At 49.5% G+C, this 24,744-nt stretch overlaps 1 protein-coding gene across 3 annotated transcripts; it reads right to left on the reverse strand.

Annotated features, from left to right (window-relative positions):
* Positions 1 to 15,053: 15,053 nt before the first annotated feature.
* On the reverse strand, positions 15,054 to 23,473 carry tfap2b (transcription factor AP-2 beta). 3 transcript variants are annotated; one of them, XM_057017310.1, is made up of 7 exons: positions 23,376 to 23,473; positions 21,025 to 21,486; positions 20,014 to 20,068; positions 18,854 to 19,034; positions 18,633 to 18,751; positions 18,263 to 18,404; positions 15,054 to 16,098 (listed from the first exon to the last, which is right to left on the reverse strand). In XM_057017310.1, the coding sequence occupies exons 1-7, from the start codon at positions 23,421 to 23,423 to the stop codon at positions 15,807 to 15,809; spliced, it is 1,299 nt and encodes a 432-aa protein (XP_056873290.1). In that variant the 5' UTR covers positions 23,424 to 23,473; the 3' UTR covers positions 15,054 to 15,806. The 3 variants fall into 3 exon arrangements, with proteins under 3 accessions (XP_056873290.1, XP_056873288.1, XP_056873289.1); XM_057017308.1 differs by having other exon boundaries at positions 18,854 to 19,073; XM_057017309.1 differs by lacking the exon at positions 23,376 to 23,473 and adding an exon at positions 21,712 to 23,304 and having other exon boundaries at positions 18,854 to 19,073.
* Between the last annotated feature and the right edge of the window lie 1,271 nt (positions 23,474 to 24,744).

Raw genomic sequence — 24,744 nt, forward strand, 5'->3', positions numbered from 1 at the left:
AGGCTTCATCTCTCTCTTCCTCTCTTTACCTCACTCACATTTTCAACTCTTCCCTCCACTTTTTCCTGCTCCCTCGCTCCCTCGCTCCCCTGCGTTGGCTGGCAGATACGGGCCGGGGTTTAGGGTTAGAATTAGCAGATAGGAGGGTCCATGACTCCCAATTAGTTTAGTGCTGATTAGCGTAATGACAGTTTCTCTCCCTGCATTAACTCATCGTTTTCCTGCTCCACTTCTGTTCACATAAACATCCTCCACACAGATTTGGTCTTTTTTACAGAATCTCCTCCTCGTTTGATTTTACAGGTGTTGTGGTCAGAAGGGACATCGAGCTAATTATAGCTGGGAGTCGACGCGGGTACCTGTGGCGTGCTAACGGTGCGTATCGGCCGTCCAGCAGCGACGTGCAACAGGAAGTCAGGTGAAAGTTTCATCATGGTTCACCTGATGCTCCATTAAGCTTCTAAATCATAATTTGTCTCACTTATGGTTTAATCAGATGTTAAAGCACATTAAATTATAAAATCACACCTATATGGTACGTTTACAGTGGGTAATTATTATTACTAGTAGTGGTAGTATTAGTATTAGAAGTATTAGAAGTAGAGCTGGTGGTGCTGCTGGTGGTTCTGTGGTGCTGATGGTTCTGGTGGTGGTGCTGCTGGTGGTTCTTGTGGTGCTGATGGTTCTGGTGGTGGTGCTGATGGTGGTTCTTGTGGTGCTGATGGTTCTGGTGGTGGTGCTGATGGTGGTTCTTGTGGTGCTGCTGATGGTTCTGGTGCTGGTGCTGATGGTGGTTCTGGTGGTGGTGCTGTGGTGGTTCTGGTGCTGGTGGTTCTGGTGCTGCTGGTGGTTCTGGTGGTGGTGCTGGTATAAACCCCAAAATGAACTGTAAGTTATTTTAAGGTAACACGCAACAGTTTAGTAAAACCATAAATTAAAAGCAGCTAATTAACGTAACTTGATGTATTAAAAGACAGAAGAAGACGTGCTAACGAAGGTTAGCGAAATTAGCTCTTGCCGTCGTGCTCGCAGGCAAACGTGAACGTGTGGTTGAGGTGAAATCTTCCTCTTCTAAAAAGTAACTTTTCAGTCACATTCTCAACATTCCAGCGTCGCTTCCTGCATCATTTCAGGAGTGATTCTGTATTTGGCGTAGCTACCGCGGCGTGCTCGGAGGAGCAGATCCAATGGAGGCGTGGGGGTCCACCCAGCCCAGCCACACCTCCGGCGTGGCCGAAATGACCCCGGAACCCCGAGAAACCTCCGAGACAAGAGGGCCGGAACATCTGGAACGAGGCCTGGGACGCGATCGTGGGCTAAAGCTGCAACTACTGTCTACATCTGCATCATCCCACACTTAGATACAAAATCCGATATTTTTGGGGGGGTGCTGGGGGGACCAGTGGGTGCACTGGGAGGCGGTTGAACCCCAAAACACTGTAGTCTGTGTGCGTGCGCCGTATGTGTGTGTTATCAGAGGGAGGTGTGTTGGGGGGTTAAACACAGCTATATTCTGTAGATAACAGGATTAGCTGGGAAGCGGATAATAAGTTAGCATTTCCTGCCCGCGGCGCTCTCTCCTCTCTCCTCTCTCTAATCCTCCAGCTTTGATGTCCCTGCTCCCATCAGGTATCTGGGCTGCTCTGGCCCCGGGGCCTCGGGGCCTCCACATGCTCAGACGCAGTGGTGTGTCTCCGTGTGTGTGGATGTCTGCATTTCTCTGTGTGTGTGTGTGTGTGTGTGTGTATTCAGTGTCCTCATTAGTTCTGCCTGTTTACTAAAGTTGGCTCCTTGGGATGAAATGTGCTGCATGGCCGCTTTGCCGGAGATCTGTGTCCAAACCCGGCGTTCCTCCGCCAGAGTCTGACCCCACCCGGCGCTGATCCGGCAGCTCCTTCATGCCGTGAGCTGACGAGGCGCCCAAGCCGAAAAGACGTTTTACAGAAGAAGAAGAAGATTCCCGTCACATACTTGTGAATGTTAAAGTTCGTGTGAGAGGAATGATGCTTGATTTGGTTACAGTAAAAGCTTTTACGGCGAGCGACCACGTTTATCGTGGGCGGGGCTTCGTCCGAGCCCGAAGCTTGAATGCTACGTGCTAACTAGCGTTAGCTGTCAGGAGCTGGTGGCTCGTTTTAAACGCTTCTGTTCTCCACTGACGCCACCAGAGCATAAAGGCTAAAACGACCAGTCGGTAAACGAAATGGCAGCAACACTTTAATCACATGTAGCTGTAAGTTAATTAATAATCAACTTAATCAGGTTTTGTGAGTTTGAACATTGGTCGAAATTGGACTTGTTGGGCTCTCTGAACTGGAACCGGTCCCACTGGGGGCACTTGAGAGTCAGACATGAGGGTTCCCAGCTGCGTAGAGGGATGGAAGCAGAGCGTGCTGCAGATTATGGGATGCATTTCCTGAGTCACCAGCTAAAGGAGTTCTGTCCCCCAGCTCTGTGGCGCCCGTTTCCCCTCCTCTACGACCTCTCCCTCCTTCGGCCTCAGGTTAATCACCATAGTTAATCATTTGGTCACCAACAATCATTGGTAATCTTTTGGCTTGCTTATAGATCCCCAGGTGTCACCGTCTGTCCATAATAAACACCATATTCCGGCCTGTGGGGGTCCATCAGTGCACGCAGCATCAAGTCACCTCAGGCCGGAGGTCACCTGTGGTCGTGTCACCTGCCTGAGCTGTTAATTGATCACCACCTGGTGGTAGGTTGGAAAGACCTGCAGACCCAAATGTATTCTGATGGGCTCTTGGGAACATCCGGAACATCTGGAACCTCAGAGGTTGACCAGGCATCAGTGGGATCTGCCCCTGTGGAAGCCTCTGGATGTTGTGGGGCCGTCTTGGCTGACACACCTGCAGCAGTTGGGGACAGAGCCCCCGGACCGGCACACCAGAGTGGTGGTCCATCTATTGGGGATCAAACTCCTCAGCCTCCCTGGCAAAAGTCCATTCCAGGGTAGCAGAGAGGGGAATTCAGCAGATAGTAGAACCTTGGATTCAGGAGGAGCAGTGCAGCTTTGAGCTGGACTAGTTTATGCCACCACAGATACTCATTTTGTGGACCTTCAGCATGGACCGGAGGTGCTTTCAGCCATGTGTGAAGCTGCTGGGATGAGAATTAGCACATCCAAGTCCAATGTCACGGTTCCTGAACCGGAGGAAAGGTGGTCTGCACCATCCAGGTTGACAGAGGTCCCACCTTCAGGAGGACTTTCAGTGTCTTCTGGGTCTTGTTCCTACCCTCACCTATGGCCATGAACTTTGGCTCATCATAGAGTAAAGAGCTCTGTCACCCAGGAGGAGCTCAGAGGAGATCTGCTACGCCTCCACACCAAGGCCAGCCAGCTGAGGAGGCCTGGGCATCTGTTGGATGCCTCATGGGTGTCTCCAGCCTGTCCGGGGCCATGTCCCTGGACAGGCTGGAGCCACTAGGACTCTCAGCTTGCCTGCATTGGGAGGGAGTGTTGGGTGAGATGGAGGTCTGGGTGTCCCAGCAGAGACCAAGAGGAGCAAGAGTGGGTGCACAGATGTTCTGGTGATTGTGTTGTGACGTCATCCCGCTCTGACCGTTTGACGAGGGAAACCCATAATCTACGACCCAGTAAAAAAGGATGGAGACCCTCTGTGGGGAAAAAATGTAATTGCTGCATTTCAGAGCATTAAAATCAATTAAAACGTTTGAGTTAAAAAACAGATTTGAATGAGTTCAGGCTGATAAAGTGAGCACGGCTCCAGAGTATGACGGCTAACTCAACCCTGAGCCGCACACGCGTGTGTGTGTGTGTGTGTGTGTGTGTGTGTGTGTGTGTGTGTGTGTGGCAGAAGAGGAGGAACGAAGTCTATCAGTGTGTGAGTCTAATTAAAACGATGAAAATAATTACTGATACAGGCTGACAGACAGTCTCGCCCTCAGACATCCTCAGTAATTAGTTAATTAACCAAACGCAAATTAGCAGCAAGAATTAGTCAGCCAGGCTTAGCGGAGGAGATGGTGAGACCTCCTCTTGTTTTCTGCCTTGCTACGCTCTGCTCCTCCTTTGATACCAAGACTGTGTGTGTGTGTGTGTGTGTGTGTGTGTGTGTGTGTGTGTGTCCTCGTGTGCACACTGAGGTGCTAAACTCTTAAAAGTTAGAATTAGGGCACGTCTGCTGTATTCCTACTTTATCACCGTGCTGCATGCTAAGCTAACATGGTATGTAAACTATTTCTGCCTGAGTCAATTCATTCAAATTAAAAAGTGATTTCAGGATAATGAGCCGGTAATTTTCCCCCAGTTTTTGCCTAAAAAGACGCAGCTCGTACGTTGGAAGCACATCTGCTTGCCTTCAAATCCCTTCATGCGGGAACGAAAGAGCTCATTTAAAAGATACATATACATCCAGGATGACGGGTGTTTTCAGCATATTGAATATATAAACCGCCCCCCCCCCCCCCCGTGGCTCCAGCTCACAGGATCCTCACAACACTGCAGCTCCGCCTGACACCCTGCAGGTACCAAGAGCAGCCCGTCCAACCCACTGGGCCCAAGTCAAAGCGATTCTGTGTGTGGGGGTGAATATTGGCCCACTCTTGGCCCCGGGTCGGGGGGCGGGAGGCGGGGGTCGGGGTGGGGGGGCTGCTGGCGGTGCTCGGTATCCCTCTTGTTAACACTTACTTCTCGCTCGCCTGTGGCTGGTGTTGGATCCCGACCACCTCCAGTGGAAATAAACGAAACAAAGGCGCTGTAAAATTGGAGCCGTTGGCTCACGGGCCGGTGCCACGCGCGGACTCATCGTTGCTGAGCGTCTCTGCCGCACGTGCGTGTGGTCACATCACTGCATCCACGCACAGATGGTGCATGTTCCTGCCACTGAGCACACAAACGCACGCACGCAAGAACGCACGAGTCGGACCCAGCACAGAAACCTACGCGCGTGCACGTGTGTGCGTCGGTGCGCACGCAAGTAGCTTAAGGGGAAGCAGCAATGTGCACATTCAGGTCATGGATGTCAATCATCTCTCTACCTCCTGATTTCCTAACATTGAGCACTAAAACACTCGTTCTGCTAAACGAGGAGGTTTGTGTGTGTGTGTGTGCGCGTGCGTGTGTGAAAAGAAAAGATTCACACGCGAGGTGATTTGAAACTGATGCAGTTTTCTTTAGAAACTCACTTCCTGTTGAAGTTGTCAAACCCCTTTTAAGCTAAAATAATAACAGCAAATGCTGCCGTTATCTAAAAGAAACGGAGCTTGAGGTCCATATTCTGAAACTTGCATAATGTTTTACGACAGGCCTGGCCAACCCGCGGTTTGGGTTTTTTTAATGCGCGTGTTCGCTTCGCTTGAGTTCAATACGGTACTTTCGCTAAACGCGCATGCGCGTTAGATGAAAATACCGCAAAGTTTCTCAGTAGGGACGAGATATTTTGAGTAAACAATTAGTGTCAAGTTCGTCTTCAAAATGGCAGGAAAACCTGCACGAAAGCTTCGTGACCCGGTTCCGTGATCCACAACTGAAAAGGCCACAGATCGCATTCCTCGTTGCCCCTTTTAAATGCCCCGCACTGTTTTAATGCCCCGCACTGTTTTAAAGCCCCGCTGGTCACAGGTGAGGCTGCAGCTGATGATCGATCTTTGTGAGGACCAACTGAAACCTGCTTTAAGGGAAGGGGCCACTGGGTTCTGGAAAAGTGTGCCAATGGAAAAATAGCCCAATGTCAAACGGGCTGCGCTTAAGATCCTGTCAATATTTGGGTCAACACACGTCTCGAGTCTGTGTTTTCTACCCTGAAACACGTGAAACCAAAGCATCGATCTGTTCTGACTGACACCCGTGTGAAAGAACTGAATCCAAGCCAGATTTGGAGAGGATTGTTCAAAGCAAGGAATGCCAGAAGTCCCACTGAGCAACATGCACAGTAAGAGAAAAAAATATATTCTAATTATTATATTTTTGTTTGTGGACTGTGACTGGCCCGTGGTCTGGAGAAGTCTGGCTGAGCAGAGGTCTGTGTGTGTGTGTGGTGTGTGTGTGTGTGTGTGTGTGGTGTGTGTGTGTGTGTGTGTGGTGTGTGTGGTGTGTGTGTGGTGTGTGTGTGTGGTGTGTGTGTGTGTTGTGTGTGTGTGTGTGTGTGTGTGTGATCTTAGGCTCGGACTGGTCGGCCACCCCTGTTTTACGAATTTAACTGCATTGAAATTGCTTCAAAGCTTTGGGTGAAATCACACTCTTTAAAACACCCGTCAAACATCCAAACGATCCTACGGATCCAGAAACTCCTCAACACAAGTGTGTTTTACTTAGAATTAGAAAAATGATGCATTTGCCACTTTTCTGTCTCAACATGCTTCTAAAAATGCTTTGAGTTGTTTTATCCGCCCTAAATGCACCTGAGCTAATGGCACTCGCCTGTTTTTAACGACCTCTGGGGTTTGAGGAGGGCGTCGCTTCGTTGCTCTGCAGGTTCTCGTAGATTTGGATCTTTTTCTTTATTCCGCTTTTCTTCCCCGTCACAGTTCTGTGTCAGTTAGTCAAATAAGTGCTGCTTGAAAACAGTCTGTAAGCTGCGCTTTTGCTTTGGTGGGAACATCTGACTGTTTCTATTCATTCTGCAGCCAGAAGCTAAACTGGAGCGTTGGGATTCCAACTTTTCCTCCAGGGACCCAGCCTGGAAGCTCATCTCCCCAAAACACACCACCAAATGAACCACGTTATTACAATAGCTAAAAATATGAGAAACAACCCCAGGGGAGCGTGTGTGTGTGTGTGTGTGTGTGTGTGTGTGTGTGTGTGTGTGTGTGTTGTGTGTGTGTGTGTGTGTGTGTGTCAATATAGATATTGAACGCCAGAAAAACTGTTTTTATTTTTCTTCATTTTTCTTAACTTGAGAACAAAAGTAGTGAAATAAACATGATCTAAAAGTGCTCCTCAGCCCGAGAACATGCACTAAAACATCTTTTATTTATTCTCTTAACAGGCACATTAGGGTTTATTGGCATCATTGCCTGTGGATTTCTTTGATAAAAGTCTCCACAAAATGTGTCCATAAGTTGTAAGAATTAAAAAAAAAAAAATAAAATCCTTGTAAAATGTTGTTGATAATGGTATCGTGTCTAAATTTACTATAAAATCACGTTTCACACATTTATGTGAATGTTAATATATAATGCTGGTTTTATTGAGAGAACGTCAGTCTTTTAGCCGCTGTTATGCTAACTAGCATTTCTTTGTTCCTGTTAGCTTGGCTGCTATCGACGGCGCGCTAATGTCATAGATATGACATGACCTGCAGGCATCCGTTCTCCTTCCCTAGAAGCTTCACACACACGTTCGCACACACACAGACAGCCATCAGCATCACACACACTGCTGCAGCGGGTCCTTCCCACACCCCTGTCTTTTGGTATTTCTCGGGAATCTACGCGCCGCGTCCTGTGGTGTGTCTCCTGTGGAGGAGTGTATGTTCTGTTTATGGTCAGTGACATGCACAAGCACTGTGGGGCTTAAATGAATGTGAGCACTGTCACAAGCGATTAGCAGCGAGTGTGTTAGTGTGTGTACGGGGGGTTAGTTGACTGGTGGGGAGACACCAGTACAGATGGGGGCTTCAGAAGAGATGAATGTCATGGCTGGGCCTCCTCCTGTCCTCTTGGGTCAGCATCAAGAAAAGCCCCGCCGCCGCTGTCCAAACTAAGCCGAGCAGCCCATCGGCCACACCGACGTCCCCTTTGTCTCCTCAGAGACGCACACGCGGGTGATATTACACGAGTATCATAAGGAAGCCAGTGTTGCACGTCACATTTATTTATTCTGGGCAACAATTTTTAAAACCTTTTTTGCTTATGAAGCCAAATTTCAACTGAATCGGGTCTCTACAAGTTTGATGTGAAAGAACGTCACAAGTTTGAAGTCTGAACCAGAAGTTAGAACCAAACCAGGCAGCGCGTGGTTAGCACTGATGCCTGGCCAGGGAGGGCACGGGTTCGATTCCCAGCAACAACAGACCTTTCTCTGTTCAGGTAGAAGCTTCTCTCTGAGTCTGGGAGGAGTTTCCTCATAGAGTCTGGTTTAACTGAGCAGGTTAGGTTGGTCCATGGGTGGATGATGGATGGATGGATGATGGATGGATGATGGATGGATGGATGATGGATGGATGATGGATGGATGATGGATGGATGGATGATGGATGGATGATGGGTGGATGGATGATGGGTGGATGGATGATGGTGGATGGATGATGGTGGATGATGGATGATGGATGGATGATGGATGATGGATGATGGATGATGGATGGATGATGGATGATGATGGATGGATGATGGATGATGGATGGATGGATGATGATGGATGGATGATGGATGGATGATGGATGGATGGATGATGGACTGGTTTCCCTCCACGTGTCCTCTTGCGTCCACCAGGATGAGGGACACCGCTGACGTCCTGCTCCGCTCTCCCTGCCCCTGCCCCTGCTCCACTCTACCTGCCCCTGCTCCACTCTACCTGCCCCTGCTCCACTCTCCCTGCCCCTGCTCCACTCTCCCTGCCCCTGCTCCACTCTCCCTGCCCCTGCTCCACTCCACCTGCCCCTGCTCCACTCGCCCTGCCCCTGCTCCACTCTCCCTGCCCCTGCTCCACTCTACCTGCCCCTGCTCCACTCTACCTGCCCCTGCTCCACTCTACCTGCCCCTGCTCCACTCTCCCTGCCCCTGCTCCACTCTACCTGCCCCTGCTCCACTCTACCTGCCCCTGCTCCACTCCACCTGCCCCTGCTCCACTCCACCTGCCCCTGCTCCACTCTCCTGCCCCTGCTCCACTCTCCCTGCCCCTGCTCCACTCTCCCTGCCCCTGCTCCACTCTACCTGCCCCTGCTCCACTCTCCCTGCCCCTGCTCCACTCCCCTGCCCCTGCTCCACTCTACCTGCCCCTGCTCCACTCTACCTGCCCCTGCTCCTCTCTACCTGCCCCTGCTCCTCTCTACCTGCCCCTGCTCCACTCTACCTGCCCCTGCTCCACTCTACCTGCCCCTGCTCCACTCTCCTGCCCCTGCTCCACTCTCCCTGCCCCTGCTCCGCTCTCCCTGCCCCTGCTCCGCTCTCCCTGCCCCTGCTCCACTCTACCTGCCCCTGCTCCACTCTCCCTGCCCCTGCTCCACTCTCCTGCCCCTGCTCCGCTCTCCCTGCCCCTGCTCCGCTCTCCCTGCCCCTGCTCCACTCTACCTGCCCCTGCTCCACTCTCCCTGCTCGACCCGCTCCCCGAGCCTGCAACCCACAGACTTTGTGCGGCCCTGGGCCTGAAGAACTATTTCCTGTGTTTCCTTGCCTGACTTCCTGTTCATCACCACGGTCCAGTTTTCCCGCTGCTTCAGGCACCGTTGGGTCGTACCTGAACATGGTTCTGAGCCACAAGTAAGCACAGTTTCATCCTATGAGCAATCAGGCTCGCGTGCACATCAGTTGCCATGGTAACCACTGCAGTGAATATGCTAATAGAGCAAAATAAATCACCACGCTGGTGCAGGGCTCCACGGCCCCTCGTCCTCCGTGCACAGCGTCAGAGGTGATGTGAGGGTGGAGGCTGGTTCACGGCCTCGTGCACGGCCTCGTGCACGGACCACACTGGGTCTTTTGCTCAGACCTTCTTCACCCCCAGGCCACCTCCGTCTCTCTGTTATTAATGGAACACAACGTGCACTTTGCTGTCTCTTCTCTGATCTTTAAGAACTCCTCCTCCTCTTCCTCACCTGTCCTCCCGTTACCTGTGATGCATTCAGGGACACGTTTTTAAATGAACTGCAGTCAGGAGAGCAGAGCGTTCACTGACGCACGGATCTTAACTGTTTGTGCTCGGAGGATGTTTTGGGGGGGGTTAGGTCCACTCAGAGGTGTAATTGGAGCTTTATTATCTCCTCCCGGATGTGCTACAACCCCAGAAAGAAACCAAACTCATAAGAAAATAAAACATGTCTGACCTGCCGCGCCTCTTCTCAGGTTCTCCCTGATAGTGGCGTGACCCAAGCATGAGCGAGAACAGAAACCTAATAACAGCCGCTCTCAGTGGACGCTGCGTTTATTTATTTATTTCTGTGTGTGTGTGTGTGTGTGTGTGTGTGTAAAGGGAAGTTAATAATGCACACGCGCGGTGCAACAGCGCTGGAGTGTGTATTGAAATGCTCCAGCTCCCTCCACCACACGGACACCAAGCTTTGTGCTTCATAACATCCCTTAATAACTTTTGGGTTGTTTCCTATCTGCTGCTTAGGTAGCGTTTATGCTAACGTGCATCCTTCGGGCGCCACAGGGATCGGTGGCTGGACGTTGGCGGTTTTCACCCGTAGCTTCACCGGTATTCCCAGTGAGCGGGAACCTCGGCTGGTCCCTTCCAGCCGGGGAGGAGCCTGTTCGGTCTTGTGGGTCGGCGGTGCTCCGGCGAGCGTTGTCTCCTCTGAGCGACCTTGACCCGTCTGTGGGGGGGTCAGGAGCGCCTCAGCCGCCGCGGCAGCAGCTGTGTCACTTCGACTCAGCGTCTTCGGTCCAACCTTAAGGGACCCGGACTGCCCGCGTCCTGCCTGCACGTCCAAGGACCCCTGATAGAGCAAGCTGCCCCCCCCCCCCCCACAACCGCCCTCCCCATTCCGCCCAGAGCCACCAGAAACACACATTCATGCTCAGGGGCCGTCTGGCATATAAACACACCCACCATCAACCTGTCTGTCTCTCTGCCTGTCTCTCTGCCTGCCTGTCTCTCTGCCTGCCTGCCTGTCTCTCTGCCTGTCTCTCTGCCTGCCTGTCTCTCTGCCTGTCTCCCTGCCTGCCTGTCTCCCTGCCTGCCTGCCTGTCTCTGCCTGCCTGTCTCTCTCTCTGCCTGCCTGCCTGTCTCTCCTGCCTGTCTCCCTGCCTGCCTGTCTCCCTGCCTGCCTGCCTGTCTCTCTGCCTGTCTCCTGCCTGCCTGTCTCTCTGCTTGTCTCTCTGCCTGTCTCTCTGCCTGCCTGTCTCTCTGCCTGTCTCCCTGCCTGCCTGTCTCCCTGCCTGTCTCCCTGCCTGCCCGTCTGTCTGTCTCTTTGCCTGCCTGTCTCTCTGCCTGTCTCCCTGCCTGCCTGTCTTTCTGCTTGTCTCTCTCTCTGCCTGCCTGTCTCTCTGCCTGCCTGTCTCTCTGCCTGTCTCTCTGCCTGTCTCTCTGCCTGCCTGTCTGCCTTCCCGGCCCCAGCAGCCTCTGGCCTGCAGCCCCTTCCAGTCATCTCTACATATGTCACATGTTAATGACATCAAGTGGGCGCCACCCAGGGAGCTCAGACTGGAGGGAGCAGGTTGAGGAACGAAGTAGTGGCTCCTCTTCCTCTTCCTCTTCCTCTTCCTCCTCCTCCTCCTCTTCCTCTCTGGCAGTCAGGACTTGAGGGCTTTAACCCTCCTCTCACCTGCAGGTCTGCTGTCAAATCTCTCTCCTTCACCAAGTGGTGGCTTTGGTTACCGAGTGATTTGGAGTAAAATGTATTTGTGGGACCCAAATGTATCATTATAATATTTATAATGCATGTTTTTGAAGCAGTGAAATAATGAATATTTGTTGCCTTGAGGCTTCCTCTGTTAATTAATTAAGTGAAGCAGACTGAAAGGTAAAGTAAAAGTCATTGTTTTAGAGCCTGGGTTCATCACCCCTCACGTCTTCGGCTCTTTCCTGGTGGAGCCTTTTGTTTTTCCAGGGAAAAGAGCCAAAAACATGGATGCAATATTAATCCTTATCCCGTTATTGGACTCTGGGAAAAGCGCTAAGCAGCAGAAAGGAAGAAAGGAAAGGAAAGGAAAGGCTGAGCGCCTTCTGAGAAAAAGGACTGATTCCCTCCTCCCTTTGTGCACGGAGCAGCTTTGCCTCTTGTATCGATCACGGCCGTGCCAACTGTTTGTTTTGTCTCTTCATATAATGAACCCTGGGCCCTCAGCGAGGCCCCAGCAGAGCTTCCCTCCCCGCTAAAGGGCTTTTTTGTGAGACGGTGTCACGCTCCCTCGTTCCGGCGAGGCTTTGCGTTTCTTATTATTCATGGCTCTCTCCCCATTTGTTGAGGAGGACGGGATCAAACAGGCCGATTCGCCACGCCTGACACCCGCCGCAGCGAGTGTGTGTTTTGTGTATATGTCTCGGTCCGCGCGCGCCTGTGAGTGTGTGTGTGTGTGTGTGTGTGTGAGTGTGAGTGAACTCGACTCAGGCTCAGTAATGACAGGATTTGTTAAACAGTAAATTAATGAATAATGAAATATCCAGCACGCGCCTGCCTCGCCTGGAGCACAGCGCCCTGAGCAGGAATTACTCCAAACCGGCACTTGGGTGTCTGCATTCAGGATAACCTGTGTGTGTGTGTGTGTGTGTGGTGTGTGTGTGTGTGTGTGGTGTGTGTGTGTGTGTGTGTGTGTGTGTGTGTGTGTGTGTGTGTGTGTGTGTGTGTGTGTGTTGGATAAGCATTTTTACAGCCCATTGCATGACAGCATGCTCAGGGGCGTTGCTGATGGGACTCGGCGCTCCCCCGGCTGCTCGCTGAGGTGAGTGACGGCAGACACGAGCGTCAGGCTGTCAGCTCCGCTCTCACACTCTTTCTCAAATATTAGCAGAGCTTTCGCCAGCGCCGTCCGCGGCCATAAGCTGATTTCCTTCCACCAGCCCTCTCATTAAAGTAACAACAAATGACATTTTCATAAAACCAAACCCGGCCTCCCATTAGCACCAATTCATCACAGGCCAGTAACACGTCCAGCTTATTGGACGCTCGTGGTTGCTGCTCCTTTTCATCCAGGTGTGCAAATAATACAAAAAAACACACAATATTAAACTGCACTGAATGGATCTCTGGGGGGTCCTGAACCTGTTTTTTGGACCTATTTAAGAATTTGGTTTCTACTCAATTTTAATGATTTTAAAAGGACACAGAATGATCAATTTTCAGGCTTATTTGTGTCTTTATTTCCACTGCAGGTCATTAAAATGGGATTTTGCTGGATTTCATGTGCAGTTTGTGTGTGTGGGATTTAGTTCCAGACAATTATTGAGTAAAAATCTGTAGCGCTGTGGAGGTGTAGTTATGTATTTTAAGACTGAAAAATATAGCATTAAATGTTAAATACAGAGCAGATAATGTCCATAAATGTGGCAATAAAAGACACAAATGGAACCTGTGGACAGTGATCATTGTACTTCAGCTTTGATGTATGTAGAAAGTTCATTTAAATAGTTTCTAAATTGTTTAAAATGAATGAGTTCCTGCCTACCAGCATCTTTATGTAGGTTAAAATAGCGTCGGCCTGATTTCAAAGTTAAAGCTAATTAAATTTGGAATTTTGGAATCTCTCTATCTGATAAAACCATTCGTGTATTTAAGGTTGATTTGGAATTAAAAAAAGCTGTTTTGGTGCATGTTAAGACTTTTAACACTGACAATTCCAGTCTAGAATCGATGCTTTGGTAAAATAGCGCCGCTGCTGAGCACGAGCGCCGTGCACGTGCGTTCGGTGGCCTCGCCTGTGTGAATGCGGAGCACGAGCGCCGTGCACGTGCGTTCGGTGGCCTCGCCTGTGTGAATGCGGAGCACGAGCGCCGTGCACGTGCGTTCGGTGGCCTCGCCTGTGTGAATGTTCCCGTCCTTGAACGTCTCGGCTGCTCGGACTTCCCGCCCTGTTGGTCTGTTCCCGCCAACCTGTCTGCTGCTCAGCAGCTTCCTGCCTTTGTTGAGTTAAAACCGCTCGCGGACACGCGGGTGCTGAACTCTGCACCTGCGTCACGCGGCGTTCCACTCCACGGGTCACACGAGGCCTGCGGGCCTCTCTCTCCCCCCCTCTCGCTCTCTCCCCCCCCCTCCCCCCTCTGTCTCCCCCCTCTCCCCCCCTCTCCCCCCTCTCTCTCCCCCCTCTCTCCCCCCTCTCATTAGCTTTCTTCCTGCCTCTCTCTACTCCTCTCTGCTCCTCTCGCGCTCCCCCGTCATTAGCGCACCGGCGGTAGATCCCACCGCACACGCGGGCCCTCGAGGCACGGTTCTATTCCCCACGTGCTCGTGCGAGAAGGAGAGGAGCGTCTGTGAAAGAGAGGCCTCACTGTCCGGAAAATACAGCCAATTATCTTCCTGGAATAAGACTAGATCTATCACCCTGTGTGTGTGTGTGTGTGTGTGTGTGTGTGTGTGTGTGTGTGTGTGTGTGTGTGTGTGTGTGTGTGTGTGTGTGTGTGTGTTTCACATGTTTTCTAATCCTCAGCAGATTTTCTCAGTCTTCTAAACTACTTCATGGAGTTGTTGGAGGCTCTTTCTCATGAGGACATTTGTCACCGGCCGGTTTCCTGCGGCCGTTTTTGCGTTTTGAAATGACTTAATTTTCATTCCAGGGAGTGAAAATAATCATTTTCTGAAAATGACTCGATGATTTTTGCTCGTGATGATACTCCATATTCGGTTTTTGTGATTTAAATTGTTCCGCTGGCTTTATTATGAAATTAAAGTGTATTTGAAGTCCTGCATCTCTTTTTAAGGTTTGTGAGCCCTCGATCATTTATTTATTTATGACTTTTGCTATTTTTGCTATTTTTACGCGTTAACTCCGACACTCAGCTAATTGCTGCTCTTCCAGCTGTTAAGTAACTTTGAGTGTAATTCTAATTTCTGCCTTATCCCTAAAATAAACTTTTTTCCATTCATTAATATCACCACAAATTACTAAAATAGAATTTGTCTGATGACAAACAATTGTCAGCATAGATAAAGAATAATGAGTTTTTAACGCTGTATTTTACTCTAAATTTCTGGTCATTTCCACTGAGGTTCGTTGATTGGAACGAAGCGATATTCCTGATGGTGCTTTGATCGGGAATATCGCAGGGATACAGCCGCCGCTCCCTGTTTCTATCTGCAGGAATTTGTGTTTTGATCCACTTGATGCTGCTTGAAGCAGGAAAAAAGACAGCAGAATAAATTCTGCCGTTCGGCTGTGTGAGAACAGTCTGTTATTTAACTCCATTATCATTCACTTATTTTATTTTCTTAAATGGGTCGTTAACCTAAATCCCCGAGGAACCGCTGTGGCTGCACACCTGCCGTAATAAAACACATGGTTTATTATCAATGTGATAGAAATGAAATCACTGGACACTTAGAAGCATGTCTACCATCATCATCATCATCACCATCATCATCACCATCATCAGCATCAGCATCATCACCATGACAACAGCTCAATGAGAACAGAAACAAAAAAACAAACACTTTTCCAGTCCTGCCCCCTCCCTCCCCGTGTTGTCTCACAAAGGTCAAATCACAGATAAATAGGCCGACACCCAACTAGCTGCTGCACCTATTTACACAACCGTCATTTAAATTAATATAAATAAATATTTACACACATAAATTAACGGCCGCCCATCCTCACAGACAAACCTGTTTCAGTGATATAATACTAATTAACCAGCGTCCGTACCCACAATGCTTTGTCTGTGCGAGGCTGCGCACGCACACACACACACACACACACACACACACACACACACACACACACCGCTCTTGCTATCACAGTCTCTCAGGATGTTAGCAGAGGGAGCAAAATGGATGTAACACAGTCACCAGCATGTCCTCAGGGGGACTGAAAAGAACGTAACACAGATGAAAGATCCCTCTGTGCTCTGCAACACTGGCCCACAGGTATCTTCCTCTGCCCTCCTCCTCCTCCTCCTCGGCCCCGTGTGTGCGGCAGGTCAGCGGCAGTGGTGTAAAGCTTGAAGTTAACGGCGCGGCGCCTCCGTCCGTCTGTGTCCGCCCCTCGCTCGGCTCTTCCTCGTCACATCCTCCTCCTCATTTGCGCTGCTTCTCCTCTTTGTCGCCGCCCTTGCTGACGGCGTCTCCGTGCCGGTTGTTGGGAGGGTTGCTGAGGAACATCTTGTCTAGTCCTTTGAGGGCCTCGGTGAGGTAGTTCTGCAGGGTGGTGAGCGCGGCGCAGATGGCGGGCGAGCCGAAGCCGTGCGTGATGAAGGAGAAGTGGGAGAGGCAGCTCTGGATGCCCGGCTCCAGGATGGGGGCGGGCCTCGAGTTGCCCAGGGGCGTCCTGTCCTGGGCCAGCAGGTCCGTGAACTCTTTACACAGCTGTCTGAGAAAATGGAAACTGTGTTCAGACAAAATTTGGACCATTTTAAAAGGTTTTCAGCACCGACGGTCTCGTTTGAGAGGTGGGTCAGAGAGGACCGTTATGGGACCTGAGAGCATTTATCATCAAATATGAGCCTCTTACTTTTGAGGGTTGAGTGTTTCTGCCTTCTGAATAATTACTTTTATATCAATTACTGGAAGGGTCACAGAATTTGTGCTGCTGCCTTTGAATTTGAGGCTTTAAATCTGACAGCAGGAGCCTCCGGGTGAATTAAGTCAGACATAAACACACAGCGGCCTCCTTTATGGAATATATGTTATATATCAGTACATGATACTTTTGGTAGATTTAATATATGAATATATTTAATATCTGGTGTAACAGAATAGAAAAATCATTTAAAATGCATTAATACATTATTATTAGTAGTACTTTTGTTTTTTTCTACTATATTTCTATTGTTAATACAATAACTGACGATTAAACAAGGCTTCTTTTTAATTTATTTAGATTTTCCCATGTCTCATTTTTCACATGCAGAAATCTTTAAAAATAAATATTTAAATTTGAGTCACTAAATATAATCAAATAAATTGATTAATTTGTTTTTCATTCCCATTTCAAATCTGCAAAATGAACTCATTTAGTGATTTAACACATGAAACTTCAAACCATTTCATTTAAAGACATCAAGCCTTCATGTGGTCATCAGTATTTAAACGCACACGATGTCTAAACACGGGCCTTTAATTTAGGAATCAAAGGAAATAAAGCACCTTTGTGATTCACCTGACTGATCATTAAATGAGTCTTTAGTTTAAATGTCTTTAGTTGACATTTAAAGTGTCGGCAGTAACAAACAGGCAGGTTTTATTCTCACCAAAATCCTGCAAGTCTTCATCTGGATTAAGGCCACATTTAATATTCAAGATCACCCCCACACACACACACACACACACACACACACAGGCCTAAGGGCAGGGCTCCGGCAAATGAATGACAGGCTGTGCAGGCCGAACCCAGCTGGGGTGGGGGGTGGGTGGGGGGTGGGGGGTGGAGAAGAGAAGCCGCCACCTCGGGCGACACTCACGGCCCTCGCTGTTGTTTTCTGACGAGTTGAAACACTTCACTGCTAAATAATGAATTTCTAACAGGCAGCACCGGCACACAGGTTTAACTCTGAGCATCAAACATTCACCGCCGAGCACACACACACACACACACACACACACACACACACACACACACACACACACACACACAGCAGCAGCATTGTTGCAAGTATCAGGAATCTGCTGAAAAACGCCACTTTAACAAAGTTCAACCAATATTTTTGGCCTCTTGATGCAGCTCAGCTCCTAAAAGTAATAACAGATTCTTAAATTAGGCACAAAAGTGCAAACAGCAGAGGTCAAACGTGCACTTAGCACCTCAAAGTTCATATTTTTTAATATCTGTGGGGGGCGTTAAGAGCAGCTTCGTCTGGGCCTCGTGTAAAGGTGATCCGGTCACGTTTGTGTTAAACTCACTCGTTAAACTCACTCGTTAAACTCATTTGCATCCAAAAGTCAAGAGGTGGAAATGAAAGCTGGCGTTATTTAGCGCTCAGATTTAACACACATTACCCAAACGAATCAAACGGCCTCCATTTTCAATCAGCCTTGTTATTAAAGGTTAGATCCTACGAAGTTTGATTCCTTTCATTAGCCGTCTCTTACAAATGTCAATGACGCGTTCAGGGGCCTGATGTAGGAGGGGGCAGGAGAGCTTTGTGCCCCGGGGCCCGTCTTTAAGAGGGGCCAGAGGGGCCCCGGCAAAATGAGAGAGTTTAATTTCACCGTGATTTAATGCATCAAACGTGCACGCCCCGTTTTTCACCCTGTAACCGCAGCAACAGATCTGGAGCCGCAGATGGGCGATGGCGCCGGACCTCTGGGACGTTTTAATGACGACAACATTGACATGGAAATATCTTTTAGCCGACTTAGTTCACGACTTTCCCCTTGTCCCCCCTCCCTTACAACTCTCAGAGCCACATCCCGATTGGAGGTGTAATGTCATTACAGTCTTATGTATTATTCTATATTCTATATTCTATATTCTATGTGGCGGCCGGTAAAAGACTGAGGGAACACGATCCAATCAAACGCTCCATCACACTCACTTTGTCGCCAGCAGCATGTTTTTCCGCGTGTGCAGCTCGTTGGGGTCCGCGTGTTGCCGATTGAGGTACTCGCTCACGGCTTTGGTGGGGAACTCCGTCTCGCAGATGTAACCGAAGTCCCGTGCCAGGTGTACTGCCTCACCTGGGGGGGGGGGGGGGACAGAGGAGGTAAAGGCCTCCAAAAGTGTTGCAGGTAGGCAGATAAACTACACAAGCTGCTTTGCACCACGAGGGTGATTTAAACTGTTTGGAATGTGTGAAATGAGCCTGAATGGAGCCTCAGTGTTTGGAAGACAGAGCGTTTCATCCACAGTTGCAAACGTCTGATACACTTTTTTCAATGTTTGTGACGTGCAAGCCGGTAAATCACCTTCGACGAGAGACGTTAGTAGCGTGACGTTGGCAGCTTTGCGTCGCCCAGCAGGTAAATTGAGTCCGATCTTTTCCAGCTTTTCTCGAAGACATTTCCCACCGTTTTTAGACTTGGCTCTGTGGAAAACCGCACAAAGTTGCATGGAAATGACAAATAGGCAGCAATGTCGACAGACAATTAGCAGGACGCGGGCCTGCCCGCATCCATCCTTCTCGTACCTTCTCAACACGCCCCCCAGGAGGGAGGCGTTGAGGCACTCGGGCGGGGACAGTCTCCTCTGCACCTCCCCTACGGTCACTTTGTACTTGGAGGTGGAGCTGAGCAGCGACAGGCGGCCGGGCACCGAGCAGAACACTTCGTTGATGTTGACCGTCACCCCTCCGATCAGGCCGTCCTTCCCTAGCATCAGAGAGCCCATGTTCTTATGAGGCATTGGAACTGAAAAACAAAGGTTACAATTTACAGGTGCTTCTCGCTCATAGAGCTTAAATTACACTTTATTTTACCTTAGAATTGCTATTATAAACTGCAGCTGTTTCAGGTGCTTTTATTCAGTCATTGATATATTAAGATTTATTCCTATTGGTTTTGGTGTTTGTTTGTTTTTAACATCATCGTTGTTTAAAATTCGGATTATCTTGTTATATTTACTTGAATAATTCAAATGACGTGAAGATGAATTTAAACTCCACTTAATGCGGTGAATCAGCGCGCGTGGAGGGCGGTCGTGGCCTAATGAGGCGACCACGCGCCGCGCCTTCACTGTTATTTAATGTCGCGCGACGGTCTCATTACAATATTATCGATTGCTGATTGGTTCGCGTACCCAAATCGCATTAACCACCTCCTCGCGGGCACGTTAACTCCCAGCAGCTTCACAACGACTCTCCTTCATCCCGCGTGCAGATTCTCGCGCTCGTGGCGGGAGAGAAGGGCAGCATCCATGCAGACCTCGTGCGCGGAGGGCAATGGCGAGGTTTTTTTTTTTTTTTTTTTGATGGCTCCGCGGGGGATAATACCGCAGATTAGCTCTAAACGAGCTCACGAGATCTCCGCGAGCGCTGCCATTTATTACATCAGCGGCTTAAATGCCCCGCGGGGAGCTCAGTCACTCAACATCCCGTAACTTAATCAGCGCACATCATCAGGGCGGCGGCGTGGCAGCCTGTCAGAGGCACGACGCCTGCGAGTCAAAGCCGCGGGATTAGAGAGTCCTCGAGGCGGACGGCCAAAAGCTGGAGAGCCGCAGATTCTTGGGGGGGGGGGGCAGATCTTGGGGTGGGGGGGCAGATCTTGGGGTGGGGGGGCAGAAACACCAGAGAGGTCCGAGTCTGCTCCCCCAAACGTCAACATGCAGAATTAAGCTCATCCTTCCTACCTTTCTTAATTACTGATTGATCCAGGATGTTCGTTCCGTTGGTGTCTTCAATTGTCTGAATCGGGATTAATAAAAAAATATATATATATAATTATTGCTGCACAAAACACACCGCAGTTGTATTTTAAAAGATTAAATAAAATCCAATTAGACGTCATAGAAATGCTTCCTGTGGAAAATTAATGTCTCATTTTTTCAATCAGGAATTAAACAAACCCGTTTGATGACGACAATAATAACAATAATAATAAGAAGAAGAATAATGATAAGATTAATAACAATAATAATAATAATATAATAATAATAATAATAATAACAATAATAATAATAATAATAATGAACCGCTGATAACATCGCTCCATTCTCCACTTTATTCGTCATGAAGCGACCCTTTTCTCATCCGTCCACCTGATTTATCATCCTGCCAGATTAATTCCCTCTCATGAATGCTTGATGCTGCCACACGCGCACACACAAAAAGAATGTGCTAAAACAAATTCATATTGGGTTAATAACATGACACAAATGCGAGACGCCGGAAATTAGAATCTATTGTGGAGGTTAAATGGCAAAACAATTGGTGACGTTTGTCCCGAGGCGAGTGATGGGAGATGAAACCGGTTTATAGTCGATCTGAGCTGAACCTTCGGGATTCGATGCTGCTACCACTAATAATATTTTAAGCTTTGTAAATGCAGTTTTGCGGCCTATTTTTTTCCTATATCTCAGCTTTTTTGCATGTGGGCCGTTGGTGCCCTGGGGAGAAGCCCTGCGGACCCAAAACTAAGGTCATTGTCTTTAAAAATCCACATTCGCAGCTTTTAGGAGCTGCGTGCACGCTCCTGCTATCGAAGTCATGTTTTTAGTTCAATTATTTTTGGCGTCTGCGATACAATTTCTGACTTATAATCAGTCGATTGTGTATTTTTGTACTTTAAAAAAATAAATACGCAAACATACTAAAAGCGAAATGATCAAAAAGTGCCACATGTGCGTGTAGCTCCAGCTCACCTGCACGTCCTCCATCCCGTGCAGCCCCTGCAGCAGCCCGTCGCCCAGAACGGGCTCCAGTCCCGGGTGAGCGGAGTGCAGCAGCACGTCGGGCCGCCGCACGCTGCCGTAGTCCCGCCGCGGCTCCAGCCCGGACAGCTGCGGCAGCGAGGCGCGCGGCTGCGCCAGCAGAGCCGAGCCGTCCATCCGGTCCCCGGCGACGTCCTGCCGCTGCCGGGCCCCCCATGCGCCCTGCTGGCTCTGGTGCAGGGAGTTCAGCGAGTACGGGTCGCTGACGTGCGAGTACGGGTCCTGGCTCTGGTAGTGAGCGAGAGGCTGGTAGGGCGGCGGGAAGTACGGAGGCTGGAAGTCCGACGAGGGCGCGTGAGACAGCGGCGGCGCGCTGGAGTAGGGCCCCGCGTGCGACACGGAACCGAGCTGGGACAGGCGCGAGCTGTGGCTCGAGACACCGTCGTGACGGTCCTGAGAGAGAAGCAGAAATAGGTGAACTAAGCCACACAGGGGCCTTTGTGACCAGTGAGGAGTTGTTGGGGTCTGTCGCCTCTGGCCACGAAACCGAACCGTCGAACAAAAACCTTAGAAAAGCCCCGAGGGGGGAAGTATTATGGTCTCCCTGAAAATGACTCGGAACGAAAACCTCCAAGATTCAAAAGAATTGCGGAATAAACGAGGAAGACTTGAACTCACCGCAGTGGAGTAGGGGTGGACCAGCATCTGGACCCCCTTCGCTCGGTATCACGGTAAAACTGAAGACTACGGGAAAGTTGCGGCTAAAGTCACTCCAGGTAAGAACCAGAGGCTTTATATGAGCAGACGGCCCAGGTCCTACAGCTCCACGAGGCACCTTCCTCCCCCGGAGCTGCCGCCGCTCTGAAGGCGCGCGTCACGCGCCGCCTCTACCCCCGGTGCACGGTGTAATTGTTATTCATGACTGAGACTTACAGGAATATTAATGTGCGCGGAGCAGGGGACTGGCGACACGCGGAGCGTGAAGCCGCCGCGCGATCGTGAGTGACGTTTAAATTCCGTGGAGAGCAGAAAGGACGCGTGCACAGCAGGAGCGAAAGTGCGCGAGCGGGAGCTGTGAGGAAATCCCTCCATCACACGAACGCACGTTAAAGGGCCCGGAAGCACCTGACGCGACCAAAGAACCGTTTCCCGACACTTAAACCGATTCTGGGGAAGCTGCAAAACACAGTCAGTCTGACGTCATAGCCGAGCTGGACCCACATGCTCAACAGAATCCAGCGTTTGGTTCCATGAACCGCAGTGACCCGTCAGATTTAAGGACGGGGAGGGGGAAACAACCAACATCTTCTAAAATAAATCTTCTTCAGCTCATCATGGTGTCGCTGCCTCCCGGCCAACACGGGGGGGCTCACCAAGGTTCTAGGAACTATTTACTCCACGGATGAAAATGTGCGTCGTTTTACTGTTTGTCCTCGTTTGTTGTGTTTTTAAAAACCATAAAAAACAACAACACACACGCACCGTATATTTCTTGTTCGTAAATAAATTCCCAGATAGCACGCGCTATTCTATCCTTTGGACTGCCCCCTCTGATTTATGCCCAATATTTACATTTTATTGTCACTTCTTTAAAAACGTCCCCGCACATAAAGAGCGGAGTCATTTGACTCCTGACTCCTCCTGAATGGAGCTCGGGCTCCCGCGGCGCTGCAGCTGCCTTTTGGAGGAGCTCACGTGAAGCTGCACACACGAGACGCTCCGCGAGGCGCGCGAGACGGCTCGTGTGAGCGGTGTCAGTGGAGAAAGGAGCGATTAAAGTCTCCATTGTGGACTCACCGGGCGTCACGAAGCCTCCCTCCCCTCGCGCCGTGAGAGAAAAGCCATGTGCGCCACGAGACAAGGCTTTCCCACCGGGCTCGAGTCATGGGGCCTCGCGAGCTGCCTTTTTTTTGTGTGCGTCTCGGTTTGTGCTCGCGCCCATTCAGCACGAGCCGGCCTCTCGTGCGGAGGTATTTTCCGTTTGTTTTTTTGTAGTGTTGTTGGAGCAAAGCCGCAAAAATAACAAAAATAAGCGATTATATTTTTTAAATTTACAAGTCAACAACAAGCGTTTGAATTCTGAGAATAAAACGTTTAAAGCCGAGAAACGTGTCTTAAAGAAACCATTTATATTTTCTCAAAGCGCGAATTGAGCTTCAAATATTCATCCACCGATAAAAACGAGGCCCGGTTCGGCCAGGACAGCAGAACGGGCCCGGTTCGGTCAGGACAGCAGAACGGGCCCGCAGGAACACCTCACAACGTCACCACTTACTCCACTATCAATTAAAAGTTAAAAAATTATCTCAGTCACTTTCCGAAGACACAAAAAAGGAAGTTACCTCATAAATATCTTCATACTTGACATTCTCTACTAGTTTCCACAGCATGGTCGCTTCTCCGGTGTCAGAAAACCGAATGCAGCCAAGAGAAGACGTGATGGTCCGCTCTCTAGAAGAGAGACGAGGGAGACTCTCAGATCAAGAGAGAGAGAGAGGAAGAGCAAGAAAGAGAGAAGAGAGAGAAGGAAGAGAGAGGATAGAGAAGAGAGAGAGGAGAAGCGAGAGAGGAAGGAGAGAGAGCAGAGAACGGGAAGAGATGAGAGAGAGGAAAGGGAGAGGAGAAAAGAGAGAGAAGAAGAGCGGGAAAGGGGAGGAGAAAAGAGAGAGAGGAAGAGAAGAGAGAGAAGAGAGAGAGAGAAAGAGGCAAAAGGGGAGAGGAGAAAGAGAAAAGAGAGAGAGAGAGAGAGGAAGAGGAGAAAGAGAAAGGAGAGTAGGAAGAACGAGAAGAAAAAGAGAGAAAGAGAGAGTAGAGAGGACGATGAGAGAGAGAAGAGAGAGAGAGAGAGAGAAGAGAAGAGAGAAGAGAGAGGAAGAGAAAGAGGAAGAGAAGAAGAGAGGAGAGAAAGAAGGGTAAGGGGAGAGGAGAAAGAGAACGAGAGAGCAGAGAGAGAGGAGAGAGACGAGAAAGGAGAGTCAGATGGAAGAGAGAGGAAAGGATAGAGAAGAGAGAGAGAGAGAACAGATCTGAGAGAAGAGAGAGGAGAGAGAGATCTAGAGAGAAGAGCTCTATCTTACCTCTCCCATTCTCTCTCGGTATGACTCTCTCTCTCCTCTCGAAAGACTCTCTTCAGGGATCTCCCTCTCCCTCTCTCTCTCTCTCTCCTCTCTCCCTCTGCTCTCCCTCTCCTTCTCTATCTCCCCCCCCCCCCCTCTCCCTCCCCCCTCTCTTTGTGAATGGGGGGATCCCTGCATGAATCTGGAGACACGCTCCCTGATCTCGTGCACAGATTTGAGGTGAAGCTATGAAAATAAACATTTCTGCACTTTTCTTCAGGTTTTCATTCCAAGTTTTCGCTCCACATTTTTGGACAAATCTAAACAATCTGGAGTGGAAAATTCCAGCAAACCAGTTGCTCCATATCATTTCTGGGTAAAATAGATAAGCATAAACTCATTCGGGGGTGTTTTAAATGAATAAATCGTCTCTTTTTAATAGCGTGAATATCTCGCTTTACAGTTATTTTAATTGTTTAAATCCTGATAAAGTCTGGCACCTTAATTTGAATCAACCAAACAACAACATGGAGGGTGGCTCTAAAACATCCTTCTGTCTCGTTCGGTCTTGTTTTGTTTAATGGCGTCATGCTCAGCACCTCTTTATCAGGAGGTTTTGGGTTTTATGGGTCACGGGGTCATAAAACCAGTTTGT

Source organism: Takifugu flavidus, chromosome 19 (genome assembly GCF_003711565.1).
Source record: "Takifugu flavidus isolate HTHZ2018 chromosome 19, ASM371156v2, whole genome shotgun sequence".
Classification (NCBI taxonomy): Eukaryota; Metazoa; Chordata; class Actinopteri; order Tetraodontiformes; family Tetraodontidae; genus Takifugu; species Takifugu flavidus.